We start from the raw sequence: 20,896 nt of genomic DNA, 5'->3' as shown, positions 1-20,896 counted from the left end.
AGTTCAAATAAGCAGTGTTATCTGTTGCTATGTATAGAGTATGAGAGCTTAAATTGCTACTAAATACTGTCTTCCTTCTATCTAAATATGCTGTATTTGTCAATGTGATGCCATCGTGTGCTCGAGGTGAATCATCAGCTAATTAGCAGACTGATTAAATTCAGTTGTGGGCTGGCTGTTTGGACAGGGATTCGGAGGTTGGCATCAGTGCTTGCAGTCAAAGATCAGTCGGGCCAGAGAGACAGGCCTTTCAGTAATTATTTCAGTTTATGGGGACGTTCACTGCCAGCTGACCTCTTTCCACTCGAGAAATGAAGGAGAGTTGTGCTGTGTCATTGTGTTGACTGGTCAGGGCTATTGGGGGTTAAAGGCCAGAGGGCAGCCCAGAGAGCATTTTATTTTGTAAGAGGCAGGCAGAAGTCTCAGAGTGAACGTCTAGAGAGAGTAGCGTTCTAAACTCGGAAGACCAAACTATAAGGGGCGCTATTTTGTTCTCCCTTAAATATATCTGTGTGTGTGTGTGTGTGTATCTGTGTGTATCTGTGTGTGTCTGTGTGTGTGTGTGTGTGTGTGTGTGTGTGTGTGTGTGTATCTGTGTGTATCTGTGTGTGTGTGTCTGTGTGTGCCTGTGTGTGTGTATCTGTGTGTGTGTGTGTGTGTGTGTGTGTGTGTGTGTGTGTGTGTGTGTGTGTATCTGTGTGTATCTGTGTGTGTCTGTGTGTGTTATCTATTTTGTTTATAGTTGTATAGATCAGGCTTCGGATGCAGGCCAGGCTAAAGTAGAGTTAACGTTAGGATTAGACAGATTTAATTAGGGTTCTAGAGTATGCAATAGCAATAAAAGTAGAGCTATGTGTGAGGGCGACGGATAGAAGGAGAGATTATTAAAAACGAGCCGAAGAGCTCGGGGTACTGCATTATTGATAGTCTGGAGGGGAAGCAGCACGTGATTAGTCAGAGGAGAAACACTCAGCTGGGCTGTAGATGAGGCTTTCTTCTGGAGAATTACTGCTCTCACAGACCTCATCAGCAACCATCTGCTCTTTTACACTTTTACTCTGCATATGCCTCTCCTTGGATCACCACCTTATCGTGGTGGAGGGGTTTGCGTGCTTGAATGATCTTAGGAGCTATGTTGTCTGGAGCAAAAGCTCCTGGTAGGGTCTCCCATGGCAAACTGGTCCTAGGTGACAGGTCAGACAAAGTGTGATCCATAATAACCCCTATGAAGACACAAAAGCAGGACTTGTGTACCCTGCCCGGAACAGGGTTACCGGGGCCCCACCCTGGAGCCAGGCCTGGGGGAGGGGCTCGCCAGCGAGCGTCTGGTGGCCGGGCATTTACTCATGGTGCCCGGCCGGGCCCAGCCCGAAGGAGTTACATGAGTCCCCCCTCCCATCGACCCACCACCAATGGGAGGGGCAGTAGTAGGGGTTCGGTGCTTTGTGGATCGGGCAGTGTCCGAAGGCGTGGGCCTTGGCGTTCTGATCCTCGGTTGCTGAAATTGGCTTTTGGAACTTGGAACGTTACCTCACTGGCGGGGAAAGAGCCTGAGTTGGTGCGCGAGGTTGAGAGATACCGGCTAGATATAGTCGGGCTCACCTCAACACACAGCTTGGGCTCTGGGTCCAATCTCCTTGAGAGGGGCTGGACTTTATTCTTTTCTGGAGTTGCCCATGGTGAGAGGCGGCGGGCAGGTGTGGGCTTTCTCATAGCCCCTCGACTCGGTGCCTGTATGTTGGGGTTTTCTCCGGTGGACGAGAGGGTAGCTTCCCTACGCCTTCGGGTTGGGGAACGGGTCCTGACTGTTGTCTGTGCTTATGCACCGAACAGCAGTTCAGAGTACCCAGCCTTCTTAGAGTCCTTGGGAAGGGTGCTTGAAAGTGCTCCTCCTGGAGACTCTATTGTCCTACTGGGGGACTTCAATGCTCACGTGGGCAATGACAGTGAGACCTGGAGGGGTGTGATTGGGAGGAATGGCCTCTCTGATCTGAACCCGAGTGGTGTTCAGTTTTTGGACTTCTGCGCAAACCACAGTTTGTCCATCACGAACACCATGTTTGAACACAAGGATGTCCATAAGTGCACATGGCACCAGGACACCCTAGGCCGCAGTTCAATGATTGACTTTGTAGTCGTGTCATCGGACTTGCGGCCATGTGTTTTGGACACTCGGGTAAAGAGAGGAGCTGAGCTGTCAACTGATCACCACCTGGTAGTGAGTTGGATCAGGTGGTGGGGGAAGATGCCGGTCAGACCAGGCAAGCGCAAACGTATAGTGAGGGTTTGCTGGGAACGTCTAGCAGAAGAACCTGTCAGATTGATCTTCAACTCACACCTCCGTCAGAACTTGGACCAGATATCAGGGGAGGTGGGGGACATTGACTCAGAATGGGCCATGTTCCGTTCCTCCATTGCTGAAGCGGCTGACTGTAGCTGTGGCCGTAAGGTAGTTGGTGCCTGTCGGGGCGGTAATCCTCGAACCCGGTGGTGGACACCCCAGGTGAGAGATGCCGTCAAGCTGAAGAAGGAGTCCTACCCGGGCATGGTTGGCCTATGGGACACCAGAGGCAGCTGGCAGGTATCGACAGGCCAAGCGATCTGCGGCTTCAGTTGTCGCCAAGGCAAAAACCCGTGTATGGGAGGAGTTTGGTGAGGCCTTGGAAAGTGACTAAGTCGGCTCCGAAAAGATTCTGGCAAACCGTCAGGCGACTCAGAAGGGGAAAGCAGTGTGCCACTAGCACTGTATATAGTGGAGATGGTGTGCTGCTGACTTCGACTGAAGACGTCATTGGGCGGTGGAAGGGGTACTTTGAGGACCTTCTCAATCCCACCGACACGTTCTCCAGTGAGGAGGCTGAGTCTGGGGACATGGGAATAGGCTTGTCCATTACTGAGGCCGAAGTCGCTAAGGTAGTTAAGAAGCTCCTTGGTGGCAAGGCTCCAGGGGTGGATGAGATCCGCCCTGAGTTCCTCAAGGCTCTGGATGTTGTGGGGCTGTCATGGCTGACATGCCTTTTCAACATTGCGTGGACATCGGGGGCGGTGCCACTGGATTGGCAGACTGGGGTGGTGGTGCCTCTTTTTAAAAAAGGGGACCGGAGGGTGTGTTCCAACTACAGGGGAATCACACTCCTCAGCCTCCCTGGCAAGGTCTATGCAGGGGTACTGGAGAAGAGAGTCCGGTTTATAGTCGAACCTCGGATCCAGGAGGAACAGTGCGGGTTCCGCCCTGGTCGTGGAACACTGGACCAACTCTTCACCCTCTCCAGGATTCTGGAGGGTTCATGGGAGTTTGCCCAACCAGTCCACATGTGCTTTGTGGATCTGGAGAAGGCATTCGACTGTGTTCACCGGGGTATTCTGTGGGAGGTGCTTCGGGAGAACGGGGTACATGGCTCTTTGCTACGAGCCATTCAGGCCCTGTACAAACAAAGCAGGAGTTTGGTTCGCATGGCCGGCAGTAAGTCAGACTCGTTCCCAGTGAGAGTTGGACTCCGTCAGGGCTGCCCTTTGTCACCGATTCTATTCATAATTTTTATGGATAGAATTTCTAAGGGCAGTCAAGAGATGGAGGGTGTCCGGTTTGGTGACCTCAGGGTCACATCGCTGCTGTTTGCAGATGATGTGGTCCTATTGGGGACATCAGGCCGCGAACTTCAGCTTTCGCTGGATCGGTTTGCAGCCGAGTGTGAAGCGGCTGGGATGAGAATCAGTACCTCTAAATCCGAGACCATGGTTCTCAGGCGGAAAAGGGTGGAGAGCCCTCTCTGGGTCGGGGATAGGCTCTTGCCTCAAGTGGAGGAGTTCAAGTATCTCGGGGTCTTGTTCACGAGTGATGGTACAAGGGAGCGGGAGATTGACAGGTGGATTGGTGCTGGGTCAGCAGTGATGCGGGCTCTTTACCGGTCTGTTGTGGTAAAGAAAGAGCTGAGCCATAAGGCAAGGCTCTCGATTTACCGGTCGATCTACGTTCCCACCCTCACCTATGGTCATGAGCTTTGGGTAATGACCGAAAGAATAAGATCGCGAATACAAGCGGCCGAAATGAGTTTCCTCCGCAGGGTGTCTGGACTCTCCCTTAGAGATAGGGTGAGAAGTTCAGTCATCCGGGAGGGACTCGGAGTAGAGCCGCTGCTTCTTCACGTCGAGAGGAGCCAGCTGAGGTGGTTCGGGCATCTGGTTAGGATGCCTCCTGGACGCCTCCCTCGGGAGGTGTCACAGGCGAGTCCACCTGGGAGGAGACCCCGGGGAAGACCCAGGACACACTGGCGTGACTATATCGCCCAGCTGGCCTGGGAGCGCCTCGGAATCCCCCTTGGAGAGCTGGTGGAAGTGGCTGGGGAAAGGGAGGTCTGGGCTTCATTGCTTAGGATGCTGCCCCCGCGACCCGAACCCCGGAGAAGCGGAAGATAATGGATGGATGGATGGATGGATGGACTCTGCATATGGCTCCAGCTTTCTACTATGTCCACAATACCCATACTGATGCATACCCAGTTTTTTAGAGTAGAAACCGCAAAACAAGACAGCCAGTCTGAGCCGGGGTTGTTTCGAATATTTTTTAGAGTATACGTATATTTACAGTGCCTTGCAAAAGTATTCGGCCCCCTTGAACTTTTCAACTTTTCACCACATTTCAGGCTTCAAACATAAAGATATGAAATTGCAATTTTTTGTGAAGAATCAACAACAAGCGGGACACAATCGTGAAGTGGAACGAAATTTATTGGATGTTTTAAACTTTTTTTAGAAATAAAAAACTGAAAAGTGGGGCGTGCAATATTATTCGGCCCCTTTACTTTCAGTGCAGCAAACTCACTCCAGAAGTTCAGTGAGGATCTCTGAATGATCCAGTGTTGACCTAAATGACTGATGATGATAAATAGAATCCACCTGTGTGTAATCAAGTCTCCGTATAAATGCACCTGCTATCCATAAAAAGTCTCGTTTAAAGTTTGCCACAAGCCACCTGGGAGACACACCAAACACGTGGAAGAAGGTGCTCTGGTCAGATGAAACCAAAATCGAACTTATGTTTGGCGTAAAAGCAATACAGCTCATCACCCTGAGCACACCATCCCCACTGTCAAACATGGTGGTGGCAGCATCATGGTTTGGGCCTGCTTTTCTTCAGCAGGGACAGGGAAGATGCTTAATATTGATGGGAAGATGGATGGAGCCAAATACAGGACCATTCTGGAAGAAAACCTGTTGGAGTCTGCAAAAGACCTGAGACTGGGATGGAGATTTATCTTCCAACAAGACAATGATCCAAAACATAAAGCAAAATCTACAATGGAATGGTTCACAAATAAACGTATCCAGGTGTGAGAACGGCCAAGTCAAAGTCCAGACCTGAATCCAATCGAGAATCTGTGGAAAGAGCTGAAAACTGCTGTTCACAAACGCTTTCCATCCAACTTCACTGAGCTCGAGCTGTTTTGCAAGGAAGAATGGGCAAAAATTTCAGTCTCTCGATGTGCAAAACTGATAGCGACATACCCCGAGCGACTCGCAGCTGTAATCGCAGCAAAAGGTGGCGCTACAATGATTAACGCAAGGGGGCCAAATAATATTGCACGCCCCACTTTTCAGTTTTTTATTTCTAAAAAAAGTTTAAAACATCCAATAAATTTCGTTCCACTTCACGATTGTGTCCCACTTGTTGTTGATTCTTCACAAAAAATTACAATTTCATATCTTTATGTTTGAAGCCTGAAATGTGGCAAAAGTTTGAAAAGTTCAAGGGGGCTGAATATTTTGCAAGGCACTGTAAATAGAATTCAGGTGTTCCAGTCACTTCCATGGCCACAGGTGTATAAAGCCGAGCCCCTCGGCCTGCAGACTGCTTCTACAGACATTAGTGAAAGAATGGGTCGCTCTCAGGAGCTCAGTGAGTTCCAGCGTGGTGCCGTGATCGGATGCCACCTGTGTAGCAAGTCCAGTCGTGAAATTTCCTCACTACTAAATATTCCACAGTCCACTGTCAGTGGGATTATAACAAAGTGGAAGCAATTGGGAACGACAGCAGCTCAGCCACGAAGTGGTCGGCCACGTAAAATGACAGAGCGGTCAGCGGATGCTGAGGGGCATAGAGCGCAGAGGTCACCGACTTCACCGACTTCACACCGACGAGTCCATCACTACAGACCTCCAAACTTCATGTGGCCTTCAGATCAGCTCAAGAACAGCGTAGAGAGCTTCATGGAATGGGTTTCCATGGCCGAGCAGCTGCATCCAAGCCTTACATCACCAAGCGCAGTGCAAAGCGTGGAATGCAGTGGAGTAAAGCGCCGCCACTGGACTCTAGAGCAGTGGAGATGAGTTCTCTGGAGTGACCAATCACGCTTCTCCCTCTGGAAATCTGATGAATGAGTCTGGGTTTGGCGGTTGCCAGGAGACGGTACTTGTCTGACTGCATTGTGCCGAATGTGAAGTTTGGTGGAGGGGGGATCATGGTGTGGGGTTGTTTTCAGGAGTTGGGCTCGGCCCCTTAGTTCCAGTGAAAGGAACTCTTAAAGCTTCAGCACCAAGAGATTTTGGACAATTTCACGCTCCCAACTTTGTGGGAACAGTTTGGGGACGGCCCCTTCCTGTTCCAACATGACTGAGCACCAGTGCACAAAGCAGGTCCATAAAGACGTGGATGAGCCAGTTTGGTGTGGAAGAACTTGACTGGCTATATATATATATATATATATATATATATATATATATATATATATATATATATATATATGTGTGTGTTCCAGACATTATAACAATGGAAAACACCTCATTTTTAAATATGGAAAGTATGTAGTCATAGTACTGCAGCATTAGCACACAACTCGCCACAAATCTGCACCAGAAGAAGTTCATCAGTATACACTTGCAGTAACATCCAAACTACACTATTGAAATAGTTTTCAAAGGATTGGGTTAATTAATATTGTATTATTTAATATATCGCTGCTGTCAGAACAAAACCTCATATATTTGTGTTGTTTTTCAGTTTCCGACATAACCTGAACATGTTTGTTGTCCTTTGTGTGTAAATTTCATGAAGAACAGACCAAAGAAACTAAAATGACATGATATCGCCCAGGCCTCCCGTTTATCCCTACAGAAATACACAGACATAAAAATAAGCTAAATGTTCATGTTTATCCACATTGCAATTGATGTACCTTTCCATTTCTCTCTCTTTCTCCCTCTCTCTCTCTTTCTCCCTCCCTCTCTCTCTCTCTCTCTCTCTCTCTCTCTCTCTCTCTCTCTCTCTCTCTCTCTCTTTCCCTAATTTCAGAACAAAGTGCTCAACGTTGATGGGGTGAAGGTCAAGCTCCAGGTAAGGCTCACTCTCCTGCCCAGTGCTGTACCACATCTAGCCCATTACAAGGGCTGAAATTGTGCTTGTATTGAGTAAAATGTGCTTTTAGCTTTACCCTAAAAGACACGAGTGATTGAGAGAACTTGTACCTGGATGCTCCTTTCACGACTCTAAGTAATGCTTTCAATGTCTCTCAGTGAGTGCTCGAGTTTGTTTGACATGCCTTTTAAAGATTCCTGCCTTTTTTCAGTCATTGTCCTCATCTGGAGACGAATGTCCTATTAGCGTTTACTACGACTGAGACAGGCTCTTCCCATTAATTTTGTACGTTCTATTAGTCTCATTAGCTTGTTCCCCCGACGTCTTTTTCTCTCTCACACACGCACAATAGGCTGCATCTCTTGCATTACTGTTTTTCTTTTTTTGCTTTCTCGTTGATTACAAACCTGCAATTATGCAAGATGTTGTGAAAAAAACCTTAATTAGGCCAGAGATGGAGGCTTTCGCCGTGTGATGTGTTCCTTTCAGCTAATTGGCTCCGAGCACCACCTTCACGCAAACGCCGTCAGGCGAGTAAAGCTCTGTTCCTCATTGGAGCCACATGGGGAGGAAACCACATGGGGAGGAAACCACATGTGGTTAGGGGATGAAACTTCAGCAGAATTCACCTGATGAAGTGTAACAGGGGAAAACAGGCTGCACACGCGAACGTTTGCTTATATGTACAAAGACACGCTGCAGCATTGAGCGAGTAAAAGCCTGTCTCTGAAGAAAAGTGTTGAGGGGGCTTCATTAGAAGAAAAAGCACCGGCTATAATCAGCGTCACAGCACCTCAGGCAAGAGGAGGAGGCGAAGTTCATCGTCCACGAGGGAAATAAGTTATGGGGGAAAAATGACTGATGAAGACGAAAAGCCTCAATTACCAGTGATGAGCGCTGAAACAAAGGGGGCAGAGTGACCGTCAGCATCAATTTCTGTCCACGACTGGGGCAGAGAGAGAGAGAGACAGCCGCCGCTGGTCCTGCATGAACAGTCCAGCTCACTTTGCCTTCATACAGGCAGGAAGGAAAAGAGATGCATGTGAAGAGGAGTTTAGTGATGAGATCTTAATGTCCAGTTGATATATATGTGACCCTTCCTATTGGGTGTTCGTCTGCCCTGGTCAGTGATGGACACCGGATTGGGATGATGCAGTTTTTATTAGCCTGTAATGAGTATGGCAACCACAGTATAAGTTTCTGTTCATACCTCGGTCAGCGTACAACACGGCAGCATGCAACCATTCTACTGCCTGAGACTACAGTAGTCTAGATACATCTCCACAATAAATCAATGACAAGACATATAATTCGTGAAAATAATACAATTACCTTTACAAATTGCTACGATCGTATAGTGGTAGAAGTGCTTGTGTTTCTATATTATATTCAGTTTTTTTTAAAAGATTTATACAAGTCTACATTTTACATTCACATCAGGGTCAATTGTCACAGTATCAATATGAACTATATTTTACAGCTACATCATCCCTTTTTAAATTAGTGCAACAAAAAGGTAAAATATGAAATAGTGCCATCTGGCGGCGAACACAAAATATGGCATCCAACCCACATGGTGAACTAAAAATAAGCTAGTTAAACCAGCTAGCATTGCTGTGCTCATTCATAGCATGAAAATACATAACACGAATAGAACATACCTGTAATGAGTATGGCAACCACAGTATAAGTTTCTGTTCATACCTCGGTCAGCGTACAACTAAGGAAACAGGCTATTGTTAGCACAGTTCAGTTCAGGTTTAGCTTCGAATTTATAACTCTTTAAATAAAGCATCTTGGAAGAGCCCAACTAAGTATACTGGTCTCTGTGACATGTATTTCACCACAATAGGGACAAAAGTCGAGCACTACAACGCTTTACATAGCTTTTGCAGTTTTGCTGAGCTGAACATACAAGGCTGTACTCACCACGGCAGCATGCAACCATTCTACTGCCGAAACTGCACCGAATCACCTATATATACAGAAACTGTAATACGCTGACCCAAAACCCATTTAGCAGGAATTTCATAACATAACATTAATACAACTATTGTACACCGTTACATACACCCCCCTGAAATTCTGCTAAAATGGGAAGGCAGTATGTAGTACAAGGAAGAAATAAGACATGAAATGGAAAAGAAAAAAAAACGTGTCTAGAGCACTGGTGCGGAAACGTCAACAATAAATTATCTTCTCTAAGAAGTGTGTGAGCATGGGATGGTACCAGGTCCCACACTCATCACAGACAAAAAGAGATGCCATTTACACCTCACACAGACTCGCACTACTTTGCTCACCAGGCCATACCGGGAAAAAGAATAAACAAAAATTAAATTTACAAGGCCATAAGGTTCCAGTCCATAAACAAAGTACAGAAACTACCCCAAGCAAAAGAGCTAGATGACTAGGGCACGTCTAAAAAAACCAAGAACAGAGCCCATAACTGGTGAAGCATTATCCACAATTCTCTGGTCTGACATTTCACAGATAAGCCTTTGTGTTGGTCTGATGGTTCTCCCAAATCTAGAGGAAACTGAAATTGCTCGGCTGCTCTGAGGCTGTGTGCAAACCACTCCACCTGATCTATCTCTGACAGTGCCCATAGGCTCACTACATGCGACAGAGTGCGTAGCACCTAAATGTGTGCTGTGAACTGGGCCCTGAGATGTGCCATTGTCTGACTGTGTACCGTTCTGATTTGCAGAGTCTTTATGACTATCAGTCGACACTTCCCCTGGCAGCAAGTCGTGTCCCAAGTCATCAAATGAGCCATCAACACAACCATCTGGAGCGTTGTCATTGTCCAGTTGGTCATTTTCAGGTGACTGCATGAGCCAAACCATGGTGCGGGCATGAGAGTCTTCTTTACTGCGCACTAGAACAGTGTCTGAAACACCGTCATCTGACTGTGAAACAACAGAGGAAAATTGGCTCCCATTCTGCTCATCTGGGATCAAAAAGTCAACAGGCAGCAACAAGTTCCTATGCACAACTTTCTCTCTGCCCGTATAGATGTCTTTGATTCGGTAGACATTGATTTTGGACCTTACTGACACAACATCAAACGGAGTCGAATCCCACTTGTCGGAGATCTTCTTCTTCCCTTTTTCTCCCCGATTAGCCAACAACACTCGGTCACCCACAGCCAAAGGTGAGCCCTTAATTTTGCGGTTGTAAAGTTTGGCATGGCGATCCTGTTCACCGAGAGCATGCTTCCGAGCGATTTGCGCAGCTTCTGACAAATCCCTCCTCAGATGCTGAACAAACTCATGGTGGCTCACAACACGATCATTTTCAAGAACATGTTGGAACATGACATCGATAGGTAGACGAGGAACTCGCCCAAACATCAGAAAAAAAGGAGCAAACCCTGTCGTCTCATGGACCGTGCAATTATAACAGAACGTCAATGTTTGCAGCATCTGGGGCCATTTGGACTTGCATTTGGCAGGAAGCGCTCTTATCATGCTTCCAAGAGTCCTGTTGAAGCGCTCAGTGATCCCATTGCCCATGGGGTGGTATGGAGTCGTGTGGGATTTATGCACACCTGCCATCTCAAGCAGATCCTTAATGAGCCTGCTCTCAAAATTGGCTCCTTGATCTGAATGGATTCTTTTGGGGAATCCATAAACACAGAAAAAGTCATTCCACAAGCGACGAGCAACTTGCTTGGCTGACTGGTTTCTACAAGGGAAAGCATGTGACATTTTCGAAAAATGATCAGTGACGACAAGAACATCGATGGTTTTTTTGTCACTCAACTCTGCAGTCCAAAAGTCGATGCATACCAGTTCCATTGGTTCTGAGGTATGAATGTTTTCCAGAGGGGCACGAGCATCTGGTTCAGGGGTCTTTCCCAATATGCATCTTTTACAGTGCTTCACATAATACATGACATCTGTATTCATGCCTGTCCAGAAGAACCTTTCACTGACGAGAGAGAGTGTTCTTGCACAACCCTGATGACCAGCTGCATCATGCACACCATGGAGAACTTGCTTTTTCAGGGACCCTGGGATGACAAATTGGAAGACCTTTCTGTTTAGACGATGATGCCTCTTTACTCTGTACAGTATGCCATTCCTGATCTTCAGTTTCTTCCAGTGCCTAAGAAGTCTAAGTACACAAGCAGATTCTGTCCCTCTCTCACGTGCAGTAGGTTTCCTGCGTCTCTGCACATAATATAGCACTCTGCTGACTGTAGCATCTTGCTCTTGCAAGCTCAACAATTGACTGTGTGGGATGACTATGGACGGATCTTCCTGGGGTAGCTGGAGTGACGCAGGACTAATACAGGACAGTTGGGAAACACCACCATTGCAATGAGCGTCCAGAACCGCTGATACCTCTTCAGCACTAATAGAGCCACCAGAAGGGTGGAGGGGATCTTGCACCAAGGCTGGATCACCCTCCGTTGTAGCTTGGCTCTCAACAACTAAGCAGTTGGTAGTGAGGCGGAAAGCATCTCGTACAGTACCTCTGCCAACTCCATTGACCTCCTCCAAAAGAGATGTGTAGGGCTCTTTCCAGAGACGATGGCATACGCAGGACTGGACAAATGGCTCACGGCTTAAAGCATCAGCAACAGTATTTTTGGTCCCTGGAACATACTTCAAGTCAAAATCATAAGCTGCGAGTTTGGCCACCCATCTTTGTTCACATGCGTCTAACTTGGGCTTTGTTAGAACATAAGTTAAAGGGTTGTTGTCAGACCATGCAATGAAATGCTTCCCTTTTAACCAGTGGCTGAATTTTTCACAAATAGCCCACTTCAAAGCTAAAAATTCTAGCTTGTGAGCTGGGTAGTTCAATTGGGACCTGGACAACGTTTTGCTGGCAAAAGCCACAGGTCTTGCAACTGTTTCACCAGGCGGAACCTGAGAAAGAACCACACCAATCCCATCAAAGGATGCATCAACAGCCAGAATGAAAGGCTCGTTGAAATCGGGGTGGGCTAAGGTGACACTGTGCATGAGATCATGCTTCAGGGTGTCAAAAGCAATTTGACACTCTGAAGTCCAGTCATCCGGTGAAAGCTTTGCAGGAGCAACAGTCTTCCTCATGCGAAGTTTCTTCCCTCTATGGGCTATGCCCTGAATTTTCTGGTCTGAAGTCAGTTTGAAAAGGGGTTTGGCCTTGGCTGAGCAATCTTCAATGAAATGTTGGTAGTAAAGGACCATGCCCAAGAAGGACCTAATTTTCTTCTTTGATGGTGTAACACTGTCACTTTCCATCAGATCAGATTTCTGTACACGACCAATGGCTTCCACCTTCCCAGGATCTGTCTGAACGCCTGACTCACAAATGACATGGCCAAGAAATCTTACAGATTTCTTCAGAAAGTTGCACTTTTTTGGTGCCAACTTGAGGTTGTGGTTCTTGAGGCGAGAGAAGACCATCTCCAAACGCTCCAAAGCCAGGTGTTCCGTAGGTGCAAAAACCATCAGGTCATCCAAATAGCATAGAACACTGGTAAAATTCTTATCTCCAAAAATAGCTAACATCATTCTCATGAATGTCGCTGGGCTGTTCGACAGGCCCTGAGGCATCCGATTGTATTCATGGAGGCCAAAGGGTGAGGAGAAAGCTGTGTACTTCTTGTGCTTTTCATATAGTGGCACATTATAAAAACCAGAGGTCAAGTCCATAGTGGAAAAGAAAACATTGCCTCCAAGAGCAGCGAGGGCATCTGCCTGGTGAGGCAGCGGATGTGCGTCTTTTACTGTCCTTGCGTTAAGCCACCTGAAGTCAGTACAAATGCGCAGATCACCGTTTTTCTTCCAAACAAGGACTAAAGGTGACGCGTACTCACTGTGAGATTTTCTAATGATGCCCTTCTCTTCCATCTCATTGAGAGCTGTTCTTAATTTCTCATACTGGCTTGGCGGCACTCTGCGATAGGGAAGGCGAAATGGCTTGTCATCTACGAGATGTATCTTATGCACAAAGTCAGTGGCTTCCCCACAGTCCATCTTGTGCCGTGAAAAGATTGACTCATACCTTTCAAACGAGTCGCAGAAGTCGATCTTTCCATAGGTCAGACACTTCACAGGCATCCAGGTCCAACTCCTGCAGCCCAAGCGTCTCCAAGACCATTTTTACCTCTTCACCAGACCTTGCTAAAGGAGTGTCACGAAGAGACTGAGAGTGAGCCTGAATGCTAACAGGCTTAGACAGATCCTCCACAGCAATACAAGGAAATACATCCGCAAGTTTTGTATTTCTCTTCAGCGTCACAACTTTACTAGTAGGTTTGATAATTTTCATGGGTAGCCATCGGTCTCCCCACATGGGTGTGATGACCCTGCCAACCAAAACATTCTTTGGCCTACACCTCGATTGGGTTGGTTCAACAATCACAGTGCTGCCCACTGATATGGTTGTCGACTCCGGCAGTTTGCCCCAAACGAGATGTTCACATTGTGGCTGCAATGAGATGCACCGCTTTAAACTTAATGTCCCAATTTTGTCAGGTACAGTCTCACCTCTCCACCTTTCAGCATTAGAAATGAGAGAAAGGAATTGATGAACATTGTCATCTCCAGCACCACTGGGTTCTGACATTATCCGCCAGTAGCTATCTGACCTCCGCATAAACTGAATGAGTGCCTTAATGGCATTGCTGCCCAGTATCATGTCATCAGTTTGACCAGGGACTACAAGCACTGGGATGAGCATCCTGCAATCATATACAGTCAAATCCACATTGTACAGAGCTTTTGGAGCAACACTTTGTCCACCACATCCAATTATGATGATGTCATCAGCAGAATGTCTCTCCATATCAGGATTTTGCTTTAGAAGATGTGACTCAGCAGATTCACTCAATGTGCATGCCATGGAGCCACTGTCGATCATGGCTCTTAACAGGACACCTCCTGTTGCAGTGACTGTTGTATAGAACAAGCTGTCTGATTTCTGAATCCTGTGCAAACTTTGAAATATGACTGTTTTATCCATGGGTGTAACAGAAGTAAAAGACCTGTAAACTGACTGAAAATCATCTGAAGCATCATTGGGAGGGTCAAAATCAGGATCTGCACCGTCCTCCCCTGGATGCAGATCTACTAGTTTTCCGACACATGGGAAGGAGTAGACTTTCTTCTCTCTGGACAGCTGTTCCTGGCGTGAGCAGGTGAATAACACTGAAAGCATAGCTTATGTTCTCGGCAATGAGAAAAGCCAGAATGTGTAGCTTCACCGCAGACTGTGCATGGCATGCTGTTTAAGCCAACAATTCTAGGCAGTTTTGATATATTCTTGTTGCTTATTTTGGACTGCACTGAATTTGACCTCTCCGACAGAATTCTCTCCAACATGCCAATGACACGTTCGAGAGCAGTGGATTCACTTGGTTTAGGTGGCTGGTGATCCTGGGTCTCCATTGGTGATGTTGTGGCTCGAGACAGTTCCACTTTGTTCACAGCTAATCTTTCATTAGGGGCTGCAACAGAAGCATTCAATTTCAAACACATCTCAGAATGGTATTCATCTAACACATCTTGAACCTCTTCGGCAGACCACTTGTCAATTGTCTTTGATCTGAAAGTCAAAGCAAGCTCTTTGGAGGGACAGTTTCTAATGAACATGCGTGTCACTTCTGTGCTCGGGCACTCAAATGACTTGCCCTGTTCTTTCAGCCGATCAACAGCAAGGTCTACAGCCTGATTGAGCCTGAGCCAGTAATCATATGCATCCTCATCAGCCTTGGGCAATGTGGAGTAAAAGTCTGCCAATGGGAGAGGTGAGCATGGGACAGAATCAAAGTGCTTGCGTAAAAGACCATAAATGGCCTCTGGATTCTTTATCATATCAATGCCGCAGTTTCTTGTCCCAAACTTGACAATGTCCTTCGCTCTCCCTCTAAGGTGTATGAGTAGCTCTTCAGCTTGTTGCTCTGTCGCAATGTCCCCTTTCCTAATGTAGTTCCTCATAAGGTCTTCCCACTCACGCACTGTCACAGAATCTGAGCCATCACCCCTGAAGTTAGGTGGATCCTTTAATTTCCTGTGGGACACAAGCTGGACTTGCGACCTATCAAGACTTTGTGTATGAGTTACATTTGGAGTGCCATGTGCAGCAAATGTACCAGCAGCAACAGCATGTGGTGGGCTAAGGTGAGTAATGATGCTGTCTGCCAATTCCTGACCTATACGCTTAATTACATCACTCATTTGACTAAGCACATCACTGGACTGGAAGGCAGTGCTTGGGGTTGATGTGCTATGTACCTGAGGACTAGGTGCGGCAGCAGTGAGTAGGTGCTGAGAGGGGTTCCTACTCTCACTGTCTAAAGGAACCCCAACTGGAATGAGATCATCCCCCACAGCATGTGTGGCACCCCCTGGAACAGGACTGCCAAACTGCAACAACATAGGGGTCCCCAAAACACCTCTGCCCCTTCCCACCCTTGTGCTTAAGGGAGTGTGTGAATGCTCACGAGTGAAACTCATCAGAACACCAAGTAAAAATACAGATTTAAAATGAGTGAGGGGAAAGAAAAAAAATGGGAAAAAAATAAAAAAATTCAAATGCTAAATCAGTCCCTACGAAAACAGTGAATGTGTCAGTCCATCTACACTGTGCACCTGGCTCCACACAGACAGAAGGCAGCAGAACAGGTCCCGGTTCAGCATGAAGATCATCAAAGACGGGTTCACGGCACCAATGTGACCCTTCCTATTGGGTGTTCGTCTGCCCTGGTCAGTGATGGACACCGGATTGGGATGATGCAGTTTTTATTAGCCTGTAATGAGTATGGCAACCACAGTATAAGTTTCTGTTCATACCTCGGTCAGCGTACAACACGGCAGCATGCAACCATTCTACTGCCTGAGACTACAGTAGTCTAGATACATCTCCACAATAAATCAATGACAAGACATATAATTCGTGAAAATAATACAATTACCTTTACAAATTGCTACGATCGTATAGTGGTAGAAGTGCTTGTGTTTCTATATTATATTCAGTTTTTTTAAAAGATTTATACAAGTCTACATTTTACATTCACATCAGGGTCAATTGTCACAGTATCAATATGAACTATATTTTACAGCTACATCATCCCTTTTTAAATTAGAGCAACAAAAAGGTAAAATATGAAATAGTGCCATCTGGCGGCGAACACAAAATATGGCACCCAACCCACATGGTGAACTAAAAATAAGCTAGTTAAACCAGCTAGCATTGCTGTGCTCATTCATAGCATGAAAATACATAACACGAATAGAACATACCTGTAATGAGTATGGCAACCACAGTATAAGTTTCTGTTCATACCTCGGTCAGCGTACAACTAAGGAAACAGGCTATTGTTAGCACAGTTCAGTTCAGGTTTAGCTTCGAATTTATAACTCTTTAAATAAAGCATCTTGGAAGAGCCCAACTAAGTATACTGGTCTCTGTGACATGTATTTCACCACAATAGGGACAAAAGTCGAGCACTACAACGCTTTACATAGCTTTTGCAGTTTTGCTGAGCTGAACATACAAGGCTGTACTCACCACGGCAGCATGCAACCATTCTACTGCCGAAACTGCACCGAATCACCTATATATACAGAAACTGTAGTACGCTGACCAACCAGCAGGTGGTGCCAAAACCCATTTAGCAGGAATTTCATAACATAACATTAATACAACTATTGTACACCGTTACATATATATATATATAACTACATCCATTGGCCATTTTATCAGAAACACCTTCCAGTTTGTGTAGTTTGAAGGTTTACCGTTATTGACTGAACAGTTTATCAGCCAGGCAACAGGAGGAGAGCAGGAAACACAAAATAAATATATCAATATAAATGCTGAGTTGGGTGATGGACCATTTTCAACTCTTAGGTGTTGCTAGGATGTTTAAATGCACAAAAGGTTGTTTTTTGGGTTTTTTTGCTAATTTGTACATATTGTGTAAAATTCATGTTTTATTGGTAAAGAGTGGCAGCTCGGCAGCAACTGATAGTGTAGAGTCAGTAATTGTAAAACTAAAGAAAGGACTTTTATAGTGGGCGTACCTGATAAAATACCAAGGTAGGACCTAATAAACCGGGAACACGGTACAGGTGTACTGCATACCTTTATGACTGAGCATCTACAGTGACTTGAGCATCATTGAGGTCATTGCGTGGCGGATCAACTGCTGAGTTCCTTTAAACTAGATGTGTAACACCAGCTATACAAACACATTTCATGTGGTCCAATTTGCATTTTGAAGCAGATCAAGAGGTGCTGGTACGATTTAATACCTCAGAAGTTGGAGAGTGAGCAGGACGTATAATGCAGGTCTTCTCTACAGTGTAAGTAGGATTTATGGCTTCCTCCCTGTAGGCTGTGCACACTGGAGGAGGGAACTTCAGGTGAACCTTTGAAAAGGTCCTGCAAGTGAGCAATATGGAAAACAGTTAGCGCTTAATGGAAGATGAAAGCTAAACATCCTCTCATCTTTCCCTCTCTCCTTCAGATCTGGGACACTGCAGGACAGGAGCGCTTCCGCAGTGTTACTCACGCCTACTACCGCGATGCCCATGGTGAGATATTAACACACATATGTGTATTTATCACCGTGTTTGAACAGACGAGCAGTTTTGGTAAAGCTGAACGTTTTTTTTTTTTTTAATACAAAGCCTTGCCTGTGCCTCTCCACCACAAATGAATTTAAAATGTTGTGCCTGTGGTCAGTGACCAGTTACACCAGCTGGAGGGAGGGTCATCTGTATCAGTGATTACCAAGTTCAGGTTTAAAGTGCAGGTCTCTTTGTGTATCACTAAATTAAACCGAGTTGCACCAAACAAACGAGTTTTTATGTTGAGCTTAGTATATACTAAACGTTCACACCTCCTCCTAAACAGAAACCAGATAGAAAGCACAAAAAAGACCAAAACATGACATTTGGGTTAACTGAGCTAAAAACACTCAAAGCCGCTTGCTGCGGTTTAATTAACAGCTCTAATCATCAGCCTTGATTTAACTCTGAGCATGAAGCTAACATCCACGGCTTCAGCTCAGTGAGACGCAGCAGCTGCTGAACTGTCTTCACTGCTGCTTCTGTGTCGGGCCAGAAACCCTTGTTTAAAAATGCTACATATTTGGTTCTTGTAATGAAATTTTAAGAATAAACAGACAGTAGCTGTAGATTTTCTCTTTTATGAATTGAACACATAGATCTCTTCTATACTGGGTATTTTTCCATGATCTGTGATTCCACATTTACAGACTGGTACTGAGCATGTTATTGACGTGTTAGAGTGATGTTGCTGGATAAGACATGATTCATTAATGCAAACTTAAGCAAAACCAGTTCAGAGTCTTATCTCAGAACTATGATATGCTTAGAACAGTATCTCGGGCATCGGGCGGAGTATTTGTAACCATTTTGTGTAATAATATTCTGTGAAATTTAGATTTAATGTCTTCAGATTGTCTGGTTCCTGTTACCACTGTGAAGAATTCAGAATCATTGAGTTTCTGGAATGGAGCCTTATCCTTGTGTGGGTGTGTGGGTGCGTGTGGGTGGGTGCGTGTGGGTGCGTGTGGGTGGGTGCGTGTGTCTGTATGTCTGTATGTGTGTACGCGTATGTATGCGTGTCTGTGTGTGTGTGTATGTGTGTATGCGTATCTGTGTGTGTCTGTGTGTGTCTGTGTGTCTGTGTGTGTGTGTGTGTGTGTGTGTGTGTCTGCGTGAGTCTGTGTGTGTGTGTGTGTGTGTGTATGCGTATCTGTGTGTGTGTGTGTGTCTGTTTATCTGTGTGTGTGTCTGTGTGTGTCTGTGTGTCTGTGTGCATGTCTGAGGAGCGCAGGTGTGAGGTGTGTTCTTCCTGTATGAATGACACCTCCATGAAAGAAGGTGTGAGTTGTAATGACGGGAGGTGATGCAGCGACACGGGAATGAAGGCACACACATGTGTAAGCTTGCACTTGCACACAGATCTAGTGTCTGTTATTTATTACTCTATTACTCCTTTCAGGGCTTCTTTCCGTCATTCTCTGCGGCTTTGACTAACACTTAACTATAACGGAAGCACAGTACAAGCTTTAAAGGCAGAGCTTCTCCTGCCCAACAGCTCCCAGGTTGGGCTTGTTGACGTTACCTGATGGTAGCTGATTATGTAACTAAGAATCACACTGACTCATTTTTTCATTTATTAATTCTCTTGAAAAAATACAACAGGTTGATTAGTTATTGTTCACATTAACATCATTATTGATAACTTAGGAGACTTATATTGGATGGGATTAGGCCCCAGTGGATGAAAGTCTGATAACTGATAATATCAACTGAAATAATTTTGTATTTATTATCTTTTAACTTTATATTCCAGTAGTTTTAGCTGAGCAGTTCTTTACTAACTAATATGATTTTCAGATATCATTGTTCGTTACTCTTAACGTCTTTCTGCAGATCTTTTAAATCGACTCATTGGATATATATCCGGGAGGCCAAGGGAGCACAATTGGCCTCGCTCTCTCTGGGTGGGTAGGTTGGCCCCCCTTCTCCCCCCATCACTCAATGTGATGCTGGTCAGCGCAGTCGTCTGTCAGCTGACGTAACAGATCTGGCATTTGGCGCTGGCCTCCGAGCGCGTTCGGCTGTCCAGTGACGCTGCGTGAGCGGCAGTTCGAAAAGAAGCAGTGGCTGGTTTCTCAGGTTTCGGAGGAAGCCTGTGCTGCCTTCACCCTCCTAGCGTTGGTAGCAAGCAAGCAAAATTTCTTTATATCGTGCTTTTTACAACAGGTGTTGTCACAAAGCAGCTTTACAGGACAATCAGTATTACAGAGAGAAGAGAAAAGAAGAAAGAAAATCCGGGTCCGAGCCCCCATGAGCGTCGCCAGCGGCGACAGTGGCAAGGAAAAACTCCCTAAAAGAGGAAGAAACCTTGAGAGGAACCAAGACTCGGAAGGGGAACCCGTCCTCCTACGGTCGACACCGGATAGCAAACATTATTAGTATGACGTTTTATAGTAAAGTGGGAAAAAGATCTGAGGGTGAGGACTGCACAGCGCTGTACAGCAAGAAGCTCAGTGGTGGTCAAGCCGGTCCAGAAGGCTGGTGAGCAGCGGCACCAATCAAGGCAGTAGAGGCAACAGCATCAGACGCACAGGATGGGCAGCTGATCAGCTCGGCAGAGAAAGGAAAGACGCGGTCAGTTCTGTAAAGAGTGGCTGACCACAGATTACAGTATAACAGAGCAGTGGAGACTCCAGCAGGTCTAAACCTGACAGGGAGACTAATCACCAAAGCTCCGCTAAACAAGTGAGTCTTTAGCCTAGACTTAAAGACTGAGTCTGAGTCCCAAACATTAACAGGAAGATTATTCAGAGCTGGGGGGCTTTGTATGAGAAGCTCCGCCCCCTGATGGAGCTTTATTAGCTCTAGGTACCAGTAGTGAGCAGCACCTTACATTTACATTTACAGCATTTAGCAGACGCTCTGATCCAGAGCGACTTACAAGAAGTGCTTTGTCAATCTAGAGAAAGTATCTTTGCTAGTTACCAATAGCTTAGAGAGAAAGACGGTCCTGAGCTCAGATACT

General features: G+C 45.9%; 1 protein-coding gene across 1 annotated transcript in view; it reads left to right on the top strand.

The window, feature by feature from the left end:
* The window catches only part of LOC108411753 (ras-related protein Rab-26), a 178,090-nt gene that overhangs the window by 65,081 nt on the left and 92,113 nt on the right, over nucleotides 1–20,896 (top strand). The window contains exons 3-4 of the mRNA XM_017683482.2: nucleotides 7,289–7,330; nucleotides 17,826–17,892. Of these exons, the coding sequence (XP_017538971.1) occupies nucleotides 7,289–7,330; nucleotides 17,826–17,892 (109 nt within the window). The remainder of the gene's footprint in view (nucleotides 1–7,288; nucleotides 7,331–17,825; nucleotides 17,893–20,896) is intronic.

The sequence above is a fragment of the Pygocentrus nattereri genome, chromosome 14 (genome assembly GCF_015220715.1).
Source record: "Pygocentrus nattereri isolate fPygNat1 chromosome 14, fPygNat1.pri, whole genome shotgun sequence".
Classification (NCBI taxonomy): domain Eukaryota; kingdom Metazoa; phylum Chordata; class Actinopteri; order Characiformes; family Serrasalmidae; genus Pygocentrus; species Pygocentrus nattereri.
Note: the sequence above shows the minus strand (reverse complement) of the source record. Positions and strands in the feature narration are given on the sequence as shown.